Here is a 16,224-nt window from a genome sequence, read left to right on the forward strand (position 1 = left end):
GTCCTCTACATGAAAGGTCCTATACAATTTTTCCGTATGTCCAATGGTTTGGGAGTTATTGGCCAAAAACGAAAATTTGGAAGAAAATGAAGGGGTACCCCTTGGAAAAATCTCGGAAAAATTGAAAATTTTTGTTGTTGTTTATTATTAGCAATGTTTTTCCGACGTCTGATTTCTTTTTAAAAAATGCGTTTCTAAAGTGCATAAACTTTTGGGATTGACTGTATAGCCAATACATCGTTACGCACATGATTTCGTGTACCTGCACCAGTAACTTGATTCGTACACATCCAGCGAAAATGCTTCCAAATATAAAACCCAATGAGTCGGATGTTAATTGTTCGGGAACTGTGGAGACATAAGATCCGTAAGGAATTAACCATTTCCTTAGTACACGTTCGTTGATCCGTTCACCTCCGGTATAAAATATAGCATCGAATCTATAAAAATGATTCGATGTCAGTATACTAAACGAATTACTATCAAACACGTTATACACTTACTTTTTAGAGGGTCTCAACTTTTCTTCAATATCTGTACCATCCAGTGATATAACCCAATCTGCTCCTAAGGCTTGTAATCTCGGAATGGCATTCGGTCTGCACACCGTAACCACATATCCACCCCACAGTTTAACCAGTTGAGTTAAAATAAGACCAACAGGAGTACTCCCACTACATATAAGTACCCTGCAAAGTATTCAGTTTTAAAATATTTATTTTCATTCTTCTATTTGTACTGGAAAAAGAAACGTGCATTCATCTTTTGGAAGTTACTCGTACCGTTTCCCTTTTGCATTGCCTTCTTCGATTACGGATCTGTTAACTAGAGCATCCCAAGCCAAACACCCGCTGTACGGAAGGCTTGCACATGCTTCGAAAGAAAAAATCTTTGGTCGTTTAACTGCTTGAGTTTCTGGAACGACTATATACTCGGCCATAGTACCAGGAGCCCACGAGGGCACAGCTATCAATACTTCGTCCCCGATATCAAAATTGATAACTCTTTGTCCTATACTTATCACTATTCCAGTACAATCTCTGCCCAATGTCACGGGAAGTCCTCTAGATTTCTAAAACAGATAAATAAATAAATTTTAATCGTTACGTTTATTATTACATATTGCTAAATAACTTCAAATTACTTACACCAGAATTAAGGAGTCGTCTGTAGATCTTTGAGTAGCCGTAACAAATTTTTGTATCGACAATATTGAGAGAGGCTGCTTTAACTTGTACCAGTATTTCATTAGACTTCTGAATCATAGGCATCTCTGCATCATCTGTCAGATCCACTCCCTATGCCATTTATGATACATGTACAGCATAAATGCCTGTATTACATTCTTTAAATTATATTTCAAGTCCACTCTGATACCTTAATGCCAATATAATGATGACACACAATAGCTTTTATAGAGTACACATGATTAGACATTTGTCCCCAAGTAATACCAGCATAATAACCAATTACAATTCCAACAATTAAGCCTGCTAGGCAAAACGCGAATTCTCTTCTTGCCACTAGAAAGGAATTGTCTGTTGAGTTATAACGATTTTACTTGTATTGTTTTTACTCAATCAACATTAAATGATCTTTTCCTACTTACCTTCATCGTCCAGCACATCTTTTACTTGCGAATAAAGTCCTATGATATTAAAATGAGCACTATAATACTGATACTGCAGGTGTTTCCAAATTCTTTCAATCCAAACAGGTACATGCTGTAGAACATCTTTGAGATGGTGCCTGTTTAGATTATTATTAAATAATTTGTAAAATAATTCTCTGGTCTGTTTTAAACATACTGAAGCCCATTCTTGTCCTTGATGTGCAACCAATGTACTTTGAATCTATCGAAACAAATTCATAGTACAACCTCAACTTTCCATAAAGTATGATTTATAACTACCACTAATATTAATGTAATAAATCTATTATTTAAATTAGAGATCTGCATGCTGGTATACTGTGTAAATCTTATTCTATCGAGGAAGACATTTTGATGGTAAAGTGTTTTTCAACATAACATGCAATTACCTGAAGTGCTTCGAATTGATTTGACAGGTGAAACCATATTTCATCCATGATTTTATTAATTATTATCACCAGTTTGAATTATATAATTTTTTTCGAAATGCCACAACCGCCGGTTGACTGGAAATGCAGCACGGCAGCGATATAAATAAACGATTAACACACTGAACACAACTTGGAATAGACATCAATAGAATCTGTTTTAAAGTATGACGAATTCGCGAATATCGAAATCCGTAATTCAGAAATTCGCTAGATCGTTCTGCTACGTGAATATCATGTCAATATATAATAATTACGCACTAATTACGAATTATAAACGACGAATAACTTCGTTAAGTGAAATAAGTTATAACCGTAAAAATTTGTTTTCAATTTAGTATAATTTGAACATGATATAACGATTGCGCAACGTGCTCACGTGACTTAAAATTTAGAATCATAACGTATCCAACGTTACATATATTTTTTTGCGATATATGTATGTATTACTAATTAGACAATGCGCAATACTGGGAATTGAAAGATAACCATTAATAAATACTGAATAAGGATTACGTGGTCATACTTTCTCTCTTGCCTCTCGCTGTTGTCTTCTCACTCTTGTTACATTAATATAGGTGGTATTTGATTCAGGATTTGATTGATTTTATTTATAAACAAAATAATTACAATTATATTTAGTTTTAATAATATAAATGAAGTAAAAAAGTTATTCTTCTTATAAATTATGTTTCTGAATTTAATAATAAATACTATCTATCTACATCTCAAATCTTAGATAAGATATATCATAAAGAGCTTATTATAAAAACTGGAGCATGTTAGAATTCCATCTTCTCACCTGAAAAATCAAAGATACATAACTATTTACGCTGCCATAACTTTGTAATAATTTGAGTTAAGTAACATTGAAGAAATATAATAGAATTCAGGATTTTGTTAACTCTGCATACAAAATCTATGTGTTTATACATTACTGCAAAATCATTATAATTTTTTTTCGTTACTACATAAAGAAACATGAGAAGTAAGCACTTACTGATGTCATCATCTCCCTTATTGTCTAGGTTCCATATGAATTCACGAAACATGTGCATCGATCTGTTGAGACTAGTCTTCTTATAATCCCTTATCCTCTTCATGTCCTGTCCAATTTTATTTTTTTCATCGAACTCGTTTATTTCTTCAATCAATGTCATAATCGTGGGAACGTTCTCCGGTTGAAATTTATCGACTGTCTTCGCGGTGAATGGGATACAAACTTTTCCAGTCTTCGGATGGATGCAGAAAGGTGATTTTAGAAGATGGTTCATCCCTTTAGTCACGTTTATATCAAGCCTTGGATAAACGAACTGCAACATCACTTCTTCTACTATATGTCGATGCTGAGACCATTTTTTGTTACCCTGAAATTAATTAAAAGCGTCCAACTGATACATCTTATCTTTAGGAGAGGTAATCATCTGTTAATAGTTGACAAAATAAATACCGTAGTCTTCAAATTTTTTATATAATTCACAAACGCATTCCATCTGGCTTTGCTGGAAGAACATTTATCAAACAATAACTTCAATTCATCTCTGCATTCATCGTCGGAAATTATTTTCAAAAATTGATTCACTCTTTCTTCCGTTCCCAATATATCCTGCTCCTCCACACAGAACGGGACAAATACATTTTCTATTGTTTGTAGCGCCCGTCTAAAACATTATTTAATTTCTCATATACGATATTTTGGATAAATAGAATACCGAAATTATTACATACCTAATGCACTGAGGTATATTTTCACCGAGCCTTACTTTTTTACCCATATATTCGCCACCTTCTATGAGTTGCAGGTATTCTGCGACTGCAGAACGTTCAGAAACAGTTAATTTACGTGCTGCCTTGTCGCACACCCAACAATGTATACCTCTTCTCCCAGAGAATACCCACAAGATGTGTTTATATCCAAAGTCCACTACGAAATTTTTGATACATAAATTTTTCATGTAATTCATCATGTAATAAAATATTCATGTTTCTTACGTCTCAAAGAGGAATCTAATATCTTGCAAGCAAGTGCCATGAACTTCCAACATTTAGAGCAAATGCCTGCACCCGAACAGCAAGTCCTGACCTCATCATAGTCAGTCATATCTATATCAAAAACTAATTCTCTTTCTACGGGTCTAAAACGTGGATTCATATGTTGTTCCCTCGGACTAAACGAAAGCAAAATTCTTAGAATTTACTTAATAACAATTATATATAAAATGTTAATTGTTTAATAGTTACCTAATATTGTATATAGCTCCTAAATCAATCTTAAAAGGAAGCAATCGTTTGATTTCAGTTTCCAACTCTTGTGGATTTTTATATGACTGGAAACGTAAATAAATATCATCCATCACGGTGAATGAAAATTCTCTGTGGGAGAATTTGGACACTGAAACATGATTTCAATAAATTCAACTAAAAAATGCGAGCGCTATGTTTCCCAAAGATTAAAAATAAGAATAAACGTACGTTTGCCATAGCTCAACCAACGATAATAATCTTCGAATGGAAACAATCGAGAATAATAAATTGGTAAAAGATCGATCAAATTAGAAACGTCTCCCATTTTACTTGATTATTTCTCCTCGTTATTATTTCAGTAGCCTCTCGATTGTTCCCAAAGTAATGTTAGGCCGTCAGAATCGCACGAACATGGTCGTACGTGTGTGTTCGGCTGAGTTTTGGCGGGAATTACATATATACATGTACATATATATATGTACGAGTAGTGATAGGCACATCGTAGAATTTTTAGGGCGTGCGCAGTGTTTTCGTTTTTTTAAAATTTATACGAATACACCGCTGTAACACATTTGATACAAGTTAGTTTTAAGATTTGTTGTCAAGGAACCAATAAATCTTTAATTATGTATCTATATAATGATATATATTCGTAATCTGCATTCGCAATCTGCAATTCGTATTCGTTCGAAGCAGTCTTATATTTTATTGTGTTGGAAGCCAATGTAAAAGGAGTAGATAATACACAATTATTTATAACAAATCTAATGAGAACAACGAAAACTTTATTTACAACTTAACTTAACACATAATCTTTTCTACTAAGTATAAGTAAAAAAATAAAAAGAAAAATATAAAATACAAAAGTCGTTCTATATATAAAAATCTATTAGAGTAAGAATTTAAAGCGGGAAGTATTCGTTGGAACATAATCGTATATGAAAATGTAGATGTAAAATCATGCAGATTTTATTTACATATACATTCAATACGAATAGTTGTACTATACAAGGTATCAAACTAAGCCTGATTTGTCCTAAAACACTTGATATGAATACTGAATACGCGTTGTTACTATACATATATATACATATCATACAATGCTTGTATTTTAGACGTTAAAATTTTTACAAATTTAACTACTCTGTATTAAAATTCATGCTGATCCATGAACAGAATTTAAAAATTTATCTAGGTCTAAATTGCTCAGCAATGCTTGAGGATCCGCTGTACATAGCTGTTTGTCCATCTGCAAAGACCGAAGAAGTAAGTATTATAAAAGCTTTCCATCTTTTTTCACGCTAACGAATTAAATTAAAAATACACGTACCTGTTTACTTTCTTTCGCTTGTGATACTTTTCTCTTAGGAATTTTCGTGAACTTGGGAGCCTTATCTGAAATAATAATAACTTGATTATTAAATTTCTGTATTATATATATTTACTTTCAACTTATGATATACGGCACAGGGATAATTACCTGCGTCGATTTTCTGAGTTTTATCTGGTTTCGATCGTTTCTTAACGTCACGTTGCGTGACATCTTTCTCCTTATCTTTTTCACTATTTGGAAAAGTAACTTTCTTTACTTTACATGCAACTGCAGTTGGTTTATCCAAGGGTGACGAAGTCGCTAAAGGCTTCGGCTGTATATTCTTTGTCACCGAAGAAGAGTCGGCAAACATTTTGTGGGATGTTTCAGAATTTCTTTTCTTTAATATCGGCTGCAAATCGAATATCTCTTCGTAATCGCTCGCTGACAAGACTTTAACGCCATCATTACAGCCTGCGAAGTGAACCTCGACTTTCAACTCGTCGCTGTTGTATCTTCGCCTCCTCTTTTTAAAGCTCACCTTATCGTCATATACAAAATGATATTGCACATTATTGAGATCTAATTTCTGATCAGATTTTACAGACTGAGATTCTTTTACGTTATCGCTTTTGCAAGTTGGAACGAGCTCTAAACATTGAAGAACGTGCGACAAATTCTTCCCGTTCTCCGAATCTCTTTGTCGTTCGACTTTATCAGGAATATTATTGTTAGGACGTTGTTCAGCTAAGAGTTCGGTATCATTAGACATCCTACGCTTCTCTTGCTCCTTAATTAATACATTCCTTTTTGCTGGCTTGGACTTCGATTCCAATAACTTTGTTCTACCATTAGCATCGACTGTATTTTTCGGTTTCAGCGAATCTTCCTCCTTGCGATAGTAGTTGTGCTCTTCTTCATCTTCCTTTTTAAGAAAAATTCTATTGTCCTTGTTCATATTGTTAGTACTGACAGCATTATTATTGCTATTGCTATTTGCAATTACATCGTTTGTGACATTTATATGTTCACTCTTGTCATGGTTGTTATTGCTATTTAACTCTGCAATTTTCGTATCTTTCTTACTGTTTAATGTACTAGCATTTTTCAAAGCACTTTTAAGTCCGGTTTCTTTTTTTAAATTAACAGCATTTTTAGCTTTGCTAAGAATCCGTCGAGTTTGAGTCTTTTTCTTGGCAAGATTAGTCTTTGAAACTTCGCGAAATTTTGTTATCACCCGTTGACGTTTCGCTTCCAATCGAAGAACAAGTTTTTCGTCCATAGCCACAGGTTTGTGGTTACTCTTCGACGAGGGAGAACTTGTCACGATGTTGAGAGGTTTCAAAATGACTAACGGGGCTGACGTGACGCGTTCTATACTTCGAATTTTTACTTTTTCCTTTACATTTTTCGACGCATTCTCAATATGTGGACTGTTAGTCACTTTCGGTAACTTCTCGTTCTCCGAAGATATCAGTGCCGAAATCTTCGATGCTAAATTAGTTATATTATCCATGCCAGATTTCGAACTGTTCGGTGTCTCTAAAATATCGATTTCATTTAAAAGAGTTTCATCTTTCACAGGCGTTTCTTTGGTATGAGATTTTAAATCCTTTTCGTTTTCCGTTATCGGAAACGTTTTCAATGGCGAAGACTCATGCTTCTTTAAATGATCATCCGGCACGGTTTGAGTCTCCAAACATTTTGTTTTTTCATTTATCTTTGCGATACGTGTCACTGTAAAATCGTCGTTCGTATCGGTGTAAGTTTGGTTCCAAGATTTGTTGCATTTTTTGTCGAGAGAACATTTGTCTAAAAAGTTCGTCGCCTTTGATGTGGTCGGAGGTTGGGACTTCGACGAGGAAAGTTGCGAGGATGACGACGACGTCGATGATGAGGATGAATTCGATGACGATGAACATGAAGACGAACACGAACTCGATGATGTATTGCTAACATTCATATTTTCGTTCGACTCATCGCTGTTTGATGAATATTTTTTATCATCTTCTTTAATTGTATGTTTATTCATATTCATATCCGGTTCACCATCGTGTACAAACTTAGCTTCCTGCCCGGTGTGATGCTGCATCGATTCCCGCGAATTACTAGCCGCTATTTTCAACTCTTTTATAGCCTGCTCCTTCGGCAAATTCTCTTTGATCACTTCAAACTGCGTTATCTCCAATTTCGTTGGTGCACAAACTCCATAGGTACTCGTAGTTGGCTGCTTTGTATCGTTATTCGAATTAAGCTTTAACGATTTCTCAAAAGATTCACCTTTTTCGGAAGTCGGCTTGTAATAGGGAGAACAAGAATGAAGCTCTTGATTTTTCACGTCGTCTACCGTGATTTCATCGGAAATTTTTGGAGTCATAGTCAAGTTGATGCCGGGTGTCGTTGGAAATTCCGGCGTGCTTATGAAACTACGCACTTTGCTCAAGTCTTCGTTGGATTTTGTGTACGGTATAGTAATATTGCTGGTTGGGCTGAGCAATCTAGGCGTCGGTGGGAGTTCGATTGGGTTTTCTGATTTTGCCGGTGTACCTAACTCGTTCAAATTCGACAATTGTAGTAACTGTTGGTCGATGTCCGAAGAGGTGAGAGTTTTAATCGAGAAACCCTCGTCCTTTCCACACGATTTATTGTCAGTTTGAGGTTTGCTATCTTTCTTCTTCAAGTTAGTCTTTAATGTCTTTATCTGAGCATACTTTTTTACGATCTTCTTTTCCTGCGGCAAAGTATCGGTCACCTTCTTGGCCATTGGTAATTTATCGTTAGCATCCTTTTCTTCATTGACATCTTTATTTGATAGCTGTGTATTATCGTTTTTTCTCGTGTCAGGGATATTATTTTCTTCTAACTTCTTCTCAGGAGCTGTACTTCCCACGGTAGATGATCCCTTCTTCGAGACTAAATCTTTCACTTTCGATACGCAAGCATTGCTTTTATTCTTTTTAACTGTGCCAATGGTATTTAATTTAGTAGTACTCGCAGGATCTATGGTCGTATTATTGCCAGATGTTTTCTTTTGTTGAACAATCTTGTTGTCAGCAGCTGTCAAAGCCATTCGCAGATCTGCATCCCAAGTAGGTTTGGAAAGTTTCATCGATGACACGCGTGGCTTGACTTTGGAATCCTTGTTTTCGGTAGGAACGTTGTTGTTCGAACAAGCAGGAACATCGATTGCGATCGTATCAAGACCATTCTGTTTCCCACAATCACCAGTAAGCTTCACCACGGAACTTTTTGCTGGAACTGGTAGCGTACAAGGAAGTTTATGCATGCTCACCGTGACATTTGAGAACGGTGGTGATTTGAATAGAGATGCGCACACAGACTTAACGTGCGTCGTGGACGATATCTTGGAAGACGAATGCGAGAATCCAATTTCATTGATCGCTTCGTCGGACGTTTTTATCGGAGTGTTGAAGTCGAGAGCTCTTATATGACTGTCCTTTCTTCGAGGAGTCGATGAACTTTTCGTCTTAACATCGTTGCCCGTCACCGGTGCAGCTACTTCGGTGACTGGAGCAGCGGGCGTTAGATCGATGTCCGACAAGCTCTGATTTTGATTGCTCTTGCTGCAGTTAAACTTTAGGTAAGGCGATAGTCCAGAACCAGATATGCTAATATTGTCTTCTATATTTATCGAAGGCACATTTGCACCGTCTAGCAATGTTTTCGCGTTATTCTCATTACCGTACAGCGTTATCAGTTCCCCATTAATTGACTTACTGAACGTCGTCGAATTCGTAACTGAGCTACCAGCGAAATTCTCAGTACGAATGGATGCGCTAGTACCCTTATCGCTACTCGCTTTGTCATTGTTCTGTTGGCACATTTCCATCGTTGTGCTAGTCAACGTTTTTGTCGTTGTCGTCGATGCCATCGTTATCATACAAGAAATTAAGCTTTCCGGAGTGACAATCGGATGGTTATGCACAAATGGTGACACCTTTTGCGCGACATTCACCGTTGTTAGATACATTTTGTCCATTAAACTTCTATCTGGCATATTAGGATCCTTTGGAGCGATAGGAACGAGTCGCGAACTACTGACAGGCATAAAGGAACTCATCGGCAGTACGACACTCTTCGGAGCCAGTACTAACGTCGGGACAGTTATCTCTTCACTCGCTTGCACAGGTTTAACGGGATACTGCGCTCTCTTCATGTATGTCTTTCTGACCTTCGACCCTGTTTCGACACTCTCAACTTTTTTAACAACGTTAGCATCTTCTTTGCGATCGACTTCGATCATTATTTTTTTGGACTGTTCATCTTTGTTTTGATGCGGATCTTGCAATGCTGGTAGCCTATTCTCAATCTGGATAAGCGATGAATGAATGTCTGCTGATACAGTTTCCTTCGTACAGTCTTCTAGTTTTTTCTCATTTGTCAATTTATTATTAATACTATTCGCATTTATTATGCTTAATATCGCGGCAGCGTTTATATCCTCCAAGGCCGTGCAGTCTCTCTCTTGATCTCGTTGCTCATCTTCGTTTCGAACATTCTGTTGCTTCGAAGAACTACGGAGTCTGTGTTTCAACGGTACTGTTGCCATTCTTTCAGCTGATTGCTTACTATCTAATACTGAAGGTCCTCTCTCAGATAAGTTGTCAGTATTCGAAATTGTTTCGGGCTGTTTCTCCTTCGATTCGATAGGAGACTTCGGTTTACTATCACTATCATCAACAACGCTGGGGCTTGTATCTGTCCTTATATGCGGCCCGATGATCTCGTCAAGAAACTTCTCAAATATCGGATCGGACTCGGTCTCCTCTACGATCGATTTAATCGCGTTATTTAATTCTGTCACGACAGATGTGTTAGCTTCACCGTTCACCATTGCGTCCTCCTTTAAAGACGTATCTGTCGGAAGTATCGCCTTGTTTATATTCTCAGCGATTCGTTCCTGTAGCTCCGTACGGTTCAACAGCTCTTTGGTCAATAACTGTAATATTACGAATTCGTGATTTTCGTGAATACATAATAAAACTTTAATCTCAATCGAAAAGTTGCTTACGCTTAGGTTTTCAATCGGCTCGTCGTTAGTCTCTGATCCAGATTCTGGGGTATCGTACGGACTAGTCTGTACCTCCACGCATGAGTAATTCAGTAACTCTTCCGTGTTCGTCGCCGCGGTACATCTGGCAGGCACGTCTGAATCTTTTACACTGTTCCCCGTGCATACATTTTCCGTTACGTTACCAACATCCGGAACGTCATCTGATTAAAATTCAGTCATTAAGTTTCATATGATTGGACATGCTTACATTGAACAAACCTTGCTGCAACGAATTATTCGATGTGCTTTTCTTGGACTCACTGACAGACCGAGACCGTTCAAATATATCCATGTAACCAGGTAAACTCTTCAGCGGAGTTACTTCCAAGTTATCGAAAGCAGCTACTGTAACGGTAATGAAGCGTTCAGAATGAGTTTAACAACGTGTTACATATAAATACGTAAACCGTACCATCAGTAGAGGATAACATCTGCGGTTGTGACGAGCTTGATACAAGTTTTGGACGTTTACAACGTTCGCGATCACTGTTACTGTGATGCCTTTTACGTATGTTCCCAGACAACATGGGAGAACTGCTACTCGACTGAGTACTATTCTGCGAAGGAACATTGATGTTCACAACGAAACGTTGACCGCGAGTCTCCTCTATTAAAAATCTTAACTGTTCCAGTACGTCGCCACAGTGCTTTAACTGTTCGCAATCGGTAATCTTGTTGACATGTTCCCGCACTGTGAACATACATCACGATTGTTTTTATAAGAACAAATTTTATATTCCGGTTATGTGCTGAATGATTATTACCAATTCCAATGATTGCAAAATACTTTTCAATGATATCGACCAAAGCCATTCCATTGACTCTAGTGGAGAACCGTTTCCCATTTGATATAACTACACGGCATTCTTGCAAGTGTATGCTAGTCTCTAAAAACATTTTAGCAACCTCGATGCATTTCTCAGCCTCTAAGTATCCTAAAATGCATTTTTCAAGATGATGAATTGGAGAATTGTTCAGGCAGAGGATAACAATGAATAACAGAAGCAAATAAGCTTTGTAACATTTCAAGATTATAATAAAAAATACAAGTACATGATCCTAGGTATAAAGATTCAATTCTTAACAGTACAGACATTTTGTTTTCTCAGACAAATTCTAGTCAATACATATCATTTCTCAAATGATAGAACAATGCTTGATACAAGGAGTTTCTAATCCTCATTCAATCATAAAAGTTTAAGTAGAATTTATAAGGAAGAACTGTATTTACATTCTAATGAATGACAGGTTATTAGAATATGACGCAAAAGGTATTTGCGAACTTACCAAGAACCAATCGAGCTATTTCTGATGGCAGTAATGTCTCCATAGTGCTTTACGTCATTTATAAGTCAATTAATGAAAATTAAACGTTTTACAGAACTGTTCTATCTGGTTCTGTAACACAATCACTATGTGAATATAAATACACTCCAGTTTGAAAGCGTATTTGCTGTAAACAACCGCCTTTCGTTTAACGCATGAAGCTTACTAAGCATAGATTGCCAGACACGTTCGAAGCAGATGGAAGCAGAGTCTGAACTACCGACCTAAAATGACATGGCCTTTTACATTTAAAAAATTGCTATAAATATAATTACGTTTAAAGTAAAGTGCTCCTTGTAGAATCATAAGATTCAGAGGAATAGTATTTAGACAGAAGTATTCCGTTAATTATTACCTAGGCAGAATTTTAAGTCGATTGAAAATCTTATAATTGAACGGGAGAAAAATTAGCGCCGCTTTGTCCGTATTTTCTTTCTGAAGAGTTCTTCGTGATTATGCTTTCATCGATGCCGCTTTCAGATGCTCATAGTCAATGATCAAAATGGCATAATTCTGTGTGATTGTTTCGTTCGTAAAATAGGTTATCCATATAGTTGTAATTCTTGTAAGGAACAACGAAAATAATACGTTTCGACAGATTTTTCGAAGAATATTATGATTACTTCAAAATAATTCGCATCCGTGTGACGCAGCTTAATGTTCTATTAATCGAGGAAAACGTGGATAATGGCTGAGAATGTTGTTCAGTGCGACGATGAGTTCATACATTCCATTAGAACATTACTCTGGGGCAATACCGTAAAAGAAGAGGTTTTCAAACGATGGGCTCAAGGTAATCTTTTAGTTAAAAATCGTTTTTAGCAAATAATTCACTCACTTCAAAATAATGAGACTTTCAGCAATAATTATTTTATTCACATCTTATTGCTTGTTAGCCGGACGGGAGCTAGTTATTGCTAGACAGAAAATAAGTTCAATAATTTTTATTGTCACGATCGTCTGATTTTGAAAAATGATAAGCTGTCTTGTATTTTAAAGCAATTTATTAGTATGATGACTTATTAGAGTCTTGTCAATTCATTGCTTTTATATAACATGTATATGTATTTTGCTTCAACTCATAAGAGGAATTGTAATTCAATTGCAGAATTACATTTTGAGACAACAGTTATAGAATTCATATCTTGATAAATTGCATTGATTGATTTCGTTAAAACAATTAAAATTGACCTTCATTGTCTCTCTACTCCTCTAACTATGTCAATCATATATCGTCAATATTATGTCATTCCTCCATTAGTAGATTTTCCAACTGATTTTTTGGTCGAAATATTATATCTCTTCAATCCTGCCTCTAAATGTTCTATCAGATTAATATTCGGTGATTAGGGCGAAATGCACGAACTAATGTAGTGCTTCGTTTGTTGCTAATTTCTGTTAACAAATGTTTATGTTGTTCTCAGAGAAATATTGAATGTAATAAAATGATAATATCAATATTTTTTTTAGGATTTTATTTCAGTCCTGACGAACCAACGGCGTTAGTGCAAACAGAAGGTGGCCCCTGCGCTGTGATAGCTCCAGTTCAGGCGTTCATTTTAAAGGAATTGCTATCTGAAGCTGACATCTTAACATGGAAAAACATAAATTCAGACGTGTGTTATCAATTGCTCGTGCGGGCACTGATAGAAATTTTGAAGCAAGCTATGGGAGAGAAAGTCCCGAAGTTTTACATCGTGTTTATGGACTGCGTATCGTCAAACGAAGAAAGTGTAAGAAACACGAAATGGGAAAGGAAGGAGACAGAAATTCAAAACCGTGAAGAAGAAATAAGCATAGAGAATAATGAAAAGCGAAAGCAAACTAACGATATATTGCTAATGGATGTAAACGAGGAATGCAAAATACCTGATTCGGATGTTTTCCACTCTCAGTTAAGGTAAGAAATTATGTTCCACTATACTATTGATATCTTTCGGCAAATGAATATCAAAATGGAAATGTGGTATTTATTATAACAACACACACTTGTTTTAGATTATTTACAACGAATACCACTGAGCACCTGGAAGAATTTTTGCTCGAAAGGACGGAGATGTTAAAGGATCACTATGGTATTTTACTGTTTCTCTACAGTGTAATTGTTACGAGAGGCTTCGCTAAAATTCGTTGTGAAATGTCGGATCCTTTAGAATCAATGATTGACCCGACGTATGGCTACGGAAATCAGAGTCTCATAAACTTAATGCTCACGGGAAGAGCAGTTAGCCATGTCTGGGACCACGATCAAGATGTTGGAGGCCTCAGTATGATATTCCATATATTTTACATAGTTTAACTAATTGAATGTTGCGATACATTCATACGTCTTGCTAAGTAGATCACGTGATTACTTCTTTATTTCAGAATTGCGTGGAATAGATAAACAGAATGCAATAGGATTTCTTGCGCTCCTCGAACATTTATGTTATTGCGAGGTAGGATCGTTTTTAAAATCTCCGTCTCATCCTGTTTGGGTGCTGGGATCGGAAACACACTTGACTGTCTTGTTTTCGACTGAGAAAAGGCTGGTACATCCTGAAACACCTGCAGATCAAGCGAAGCGAGTGTTCAGAAAATTCGACCCAGAAGGAAATAACTTTGTTCCAGTTAATTTACTGCAAGATGTCCTCGCAGAACTTGGACTGGTTACTGATACAGAATAGTGAGCATCAGTAACATGATACATTCATAATATATCGGTGTCTGTGGTCATCTAATAAAGCATTATTTATTACAGTGTGAATGTGATGAAGAAGAAATTGGACAATGAAAATTTGGGAATTATATTGCGTGCCAACTTCATGGAGGAGTTCTTCCCTGAGGAGCCGCGAACTTGTCCGGACACGTTTCCCTTATTTCATTATAACGGTTTGCAACATAGCAATACGGATAATAAAGTAGTCTATCATAAAGGCCAGGCAGTGTTGCTGGAGTGTACTGTCAGAGGTATTATGGAAAGTAATCCTATGTTAACAGTACTTCAAACAAAGTGGCCCAGAATCGAAATTCAGTGGGACGTTGGACAGAATCCAAGTCTTAATTAATTAACTTGTAAATACCTAGCTCATGTTTTCTAATCTTAGCGATACCGTTCGATTATTTTTCTGGGAAGTACGAAACGAATTTATAAAACTGTTCATGGAGTGTTCAAATTCGATAAGTTTTGTGCTTCAAGACATGAGAAATAAAAAGAAAATGTCGGGAATTGGAATATAAATTTAAATTAAAAAATTAATAATTCATTACTAATATATACTTTTAGTGAATTAGGAAAGTGATGAAAATAATAACAATACGATATACGTGCGTGTACATATATTTTAGTATTATTTATATATACATATATAATATAAATAATACCGGAAACTCTTTCCTTCCTTTCAAGATGTATGTAGACACTCTGCTTCAGAAAAGATGTCGCAGCTTTGCATGGAGAACATATGCGACTCGATGAACTATTTTTGAGAAGCAATGAATTGCTTACGAACATAATTACACAGACTTCTATAAAGGGAAACACTTTATAGGAGTCTGTGTAATTACGTTTCGCTTTATTTAAACGTCTTTATTTTTAATCTTGATACATCTATAAAATTTAGTGTACGATAGTAATTACGTGGCAACGTTAAACGTTGCATATAACAAAATTCGAAATGTAAAATTTTGAACATCTTCGGTACTCTCTGAAGCCTTAATACGATATTTGCATTGTTGCAAGTATTTAAATACATATTTGATTATATAGCAAAAATAGTGATATAAAAAGTTTATAATGAGCATTCAAATGTATAGAACATTATTCTCTAATTCCGATATCGAAAAATCGAACGTCTTAATTCTTTGATGTTAAAATTGAAAGAGAAATAAAGAATTTGTGGAGAGGTGAAAGAAACAAGGACATTTTATTCAATAAATGTGAATATTTAAAATAACTAAAATGAAAATAATATTATATCTTAGGGTGTCTTAGGTAAGGCATGTACAAATTTATGTAAATCGTATCTAAAACTGAATATGTAGCTACATCAAAGCCCTGATCTAGTCAGCACATCAGCGTTTCAATAATCTTTTCTGATTTTCTCTCTTTTATTACTGATTAAAGAAACTAAAAGTTTACAGTGTATATGAATCATCTCTCTATTTCACAATGACCTAACAACTAGGATATCGCACGAGCCGCGCGTCT

The 16,224-nt window shown here is 35.8% G+C and overlaps 4 protein-coding genes across 7 annotated transcripts in view; 1 reads left to right on the forward strand and 3 right to left on the reverse strand.

Annotated features, from left to right (window-relative positions):
• Positions 1-2,579, reverse strand: part of LOC108623413 (reticulon-4-interacting protein 1 homolog, mitochondrial) — a 4,082-nt gene extending 1,503 nt beyond the window's left edge. Inside the window, exons 1-7 of one of the 2 annotated variants that reach the window (XM_018021883.2) lie at positions 2,041-2,579; positions 1,610-1,853; positions 1,378-1,538; positions 1,149-1,298; positions 783-1,072; positions 504-689; positions 263-440 (exon numbers count right to left, since the gene is read on the reverse strand). In XM_018021883.2, coding sequence (XP_017877372.1) covers positions 263-440; positions 504-689; positions 783-1,072; positions 1,149-1,298; positions 1,378-1,538; positions 1,610-1,853; positions 2,041-2,088 — 1,257 coding nt within the window. In that variant the 5' untranslated portion in view covers positions 2,089-2,579. The remainder of the gene's footprint in view (positions 1-262; positions 441-503; positions 690-782; positions 1,073-1,148; positions 1,299-1,377; positions 1,539-1,609; positions 1,854-2,040) is intronic. The other variant, XM_018021884.2, reaches the window with a different exon arrangement.
• A 179-nt stretch (positions 2,580-2,758) lies between these two features.
• Positions 2,759-5,103, reverse strand: DNApol-alpha50 (DNA primase small subunit). The gene is made up of 7 exons (XM_018021858.2): positions 4,552-5,103; positions 4,321-4,471; positions 4,072-4,247; positions 3,808-4,003; positions 3,530-3,740; positions 3,080-3,446; positions 2,759-2,881 (listed from the first exon to the last, which is right to left on the reverse strand). Exons 1-7 carry the CDS (start codon positions 4,646-4,648, stop codon positions 2,862-2,864), a joined length of 1,218 nt encoding a protein of 405 aa, XP_017877347.1. The 5' UTR covers positions 4,649-5,103; the 3' UTR covers positions 2,759-2,861.
• A 167-nt stretch (positions 5,104-5,270) lies between these two features.
• Positions 5,271-12,402, reverse strand: LOC108623412 (ras guanine nucleotide exchange factor P). 2 transcript variants are annotated; one of them, XM_018021882.2, is made up of 8 exons: positions 11,997-12,402; positions 11,474-11,644; positions 11,122-11,400; positions 10,929-11,054; positions 10,668-10,870; positions 5,804-10,595; positions 5,654-5,718; positions 5,271-5,572 (listed from the first exon to the last, which is right to left on the reverse strand). In XM_018021882.2, exons 1-8 carry the CDS (start codon positions 12,037-12,039, stop codon positions 5,480-5,482), a joined length of 5,772 nt encoding a protein of 1,923 aa, XP_017877371.1. In that variant the 5' UTR covers positions 12,040-12,402; the 3' UTR covers positions 5,271-5,479. The 2 variants fall into 2 exon arrangements, with proteins under 2 accessions (XP_017877371.1, XP_026668014.1); XM_026812213.1 differs by lacking the exon at positions 11,474-11,644.
• Positions 12,403-12,538: 136 nt separating this feature from the next.
• On the forward strand, positions 12,539-16,152 carry LOC108623395 (ubiquitin carboxyl-terminal hydrolase MINDY-3 homolog). 2 transcript variants are annotated; one of them, XM_026812216.1, is made up of 6 exons: positions 12,539-12,828; positions 13,506-13,935; positions 14,034-14,110; positions 14,189-14,302; positions 14,403-14,700; positions 14,776-16,152. In XM_026812216.1, the coding sequence occupies exons 1-6, from the start codon at positions 12,723-12,725 to the stop codon at positions 15,080-15,082; spliced, it is 1,332 nt and encodes a 443-aa protein (XP_026668017.1). In that variant the 5' UTR covers positions 12,539-12,722; the 3' UTR covers positions 15,083-16,152. The 2 variants fall into 2 exon arrangements, with proteins under 2 accessions (XP_026668017.1, XP_017877343.1); XM_018021854.2 differs by having other exon boundaries at positions 12,540-12,828; positions 14,034-14,302.
• The last annotated feature ends 72 nt before the right edge of the window (positions 16,153-16,224 follow it).

Source organism: Ceratina calcarata, unplaced genomic scaffold, assembly GCF_001652005.2.
Source record: "Ceratina calcarata isolate Rehan_Ccalc_2016 unplaced genomic scaffold, ASM165200v1 scaffold267, whole genome shotgun sequence".
Lineage (NCBI taxonomy): Eukaryota > Metazoa > Arthropoda > Insecta > Hymenoptera > Apidae > Ceratina > Ceratina calcarata.

What these genes read in the sequence shown, in the direction of transcription:
- DNApol-alpha50 (XM_018021858.2), bottom strand. Translation starts at nt 4,648, where the DNA reads ATGGGAGACGTTTCTAATTTGATCGATCTTTTACCAATTTATTATTCT. An exon ending in TAAAAAATTTGAAGACTACG is followed by an intron (nt 3,447 to 3,529) that starts GTATTTATTTTG and finishes AATTAATTTCAG; the next exon opens with GGTAACAAAAAATGGTCTCA. An exon ending in TAAGGGAGATGATGACATCA is followed by an intron (nt 2,882 to 3,079) that starts GTAAGTGCTTAC and finishes TTGATTTTTCAG; the next exon opens with GTGAGAAGATGGAATTCTAA.
- LOC108623412 (XM_018021882.2), bottom strand. Translation starts at nt 12,039, where the DNA reads ATGGAGACATTACTGCCATCAGAAATAGCTCGATTGGTTCTTG. An exon ending in TTTTGCAATCATTGGAATTG is followed by an intron (nt 11,401 to 11,473) that starts GTAATAATCATT and finishes GTATGTTCACAG; the next exon opens with TGCGGGAACATGTCAACAAG. An exon ending in GATGTTATCCTCTACTGATG is followed by an intron (nt 11,055 to 11,121) that starts GTACGGTTTACG and finishes TTACCGTTACAG; the next exon opens with TAGCTGCTTTCGATAACTTG.
- LOC108623395 (XM_018021854.2), top strand. Translation starts at nt 12,723, where the DNA reads ATGGCTGAGAATGTTGTTCAGTGCGACGATGAGTTCATACATTCCATT. An exon ending in TTTCAAACGATGGGCTCAAG is followed by an intron (nt 12,829 to 13,505) that starts GTAATCTTTTAG and finishes TATTTTTTTTAG; the next exon opens with GATTTTATTTCAGTCCTGAC. An exon ending in TCAAGATGTTGGAGGCCTCA is followed by an intron (nt 14,303 to 14,402) that starts GTATGATATTCC and finishes TCTTTATTTCAG; the next exon opens with AATTGCGTGGAATAGATAAA.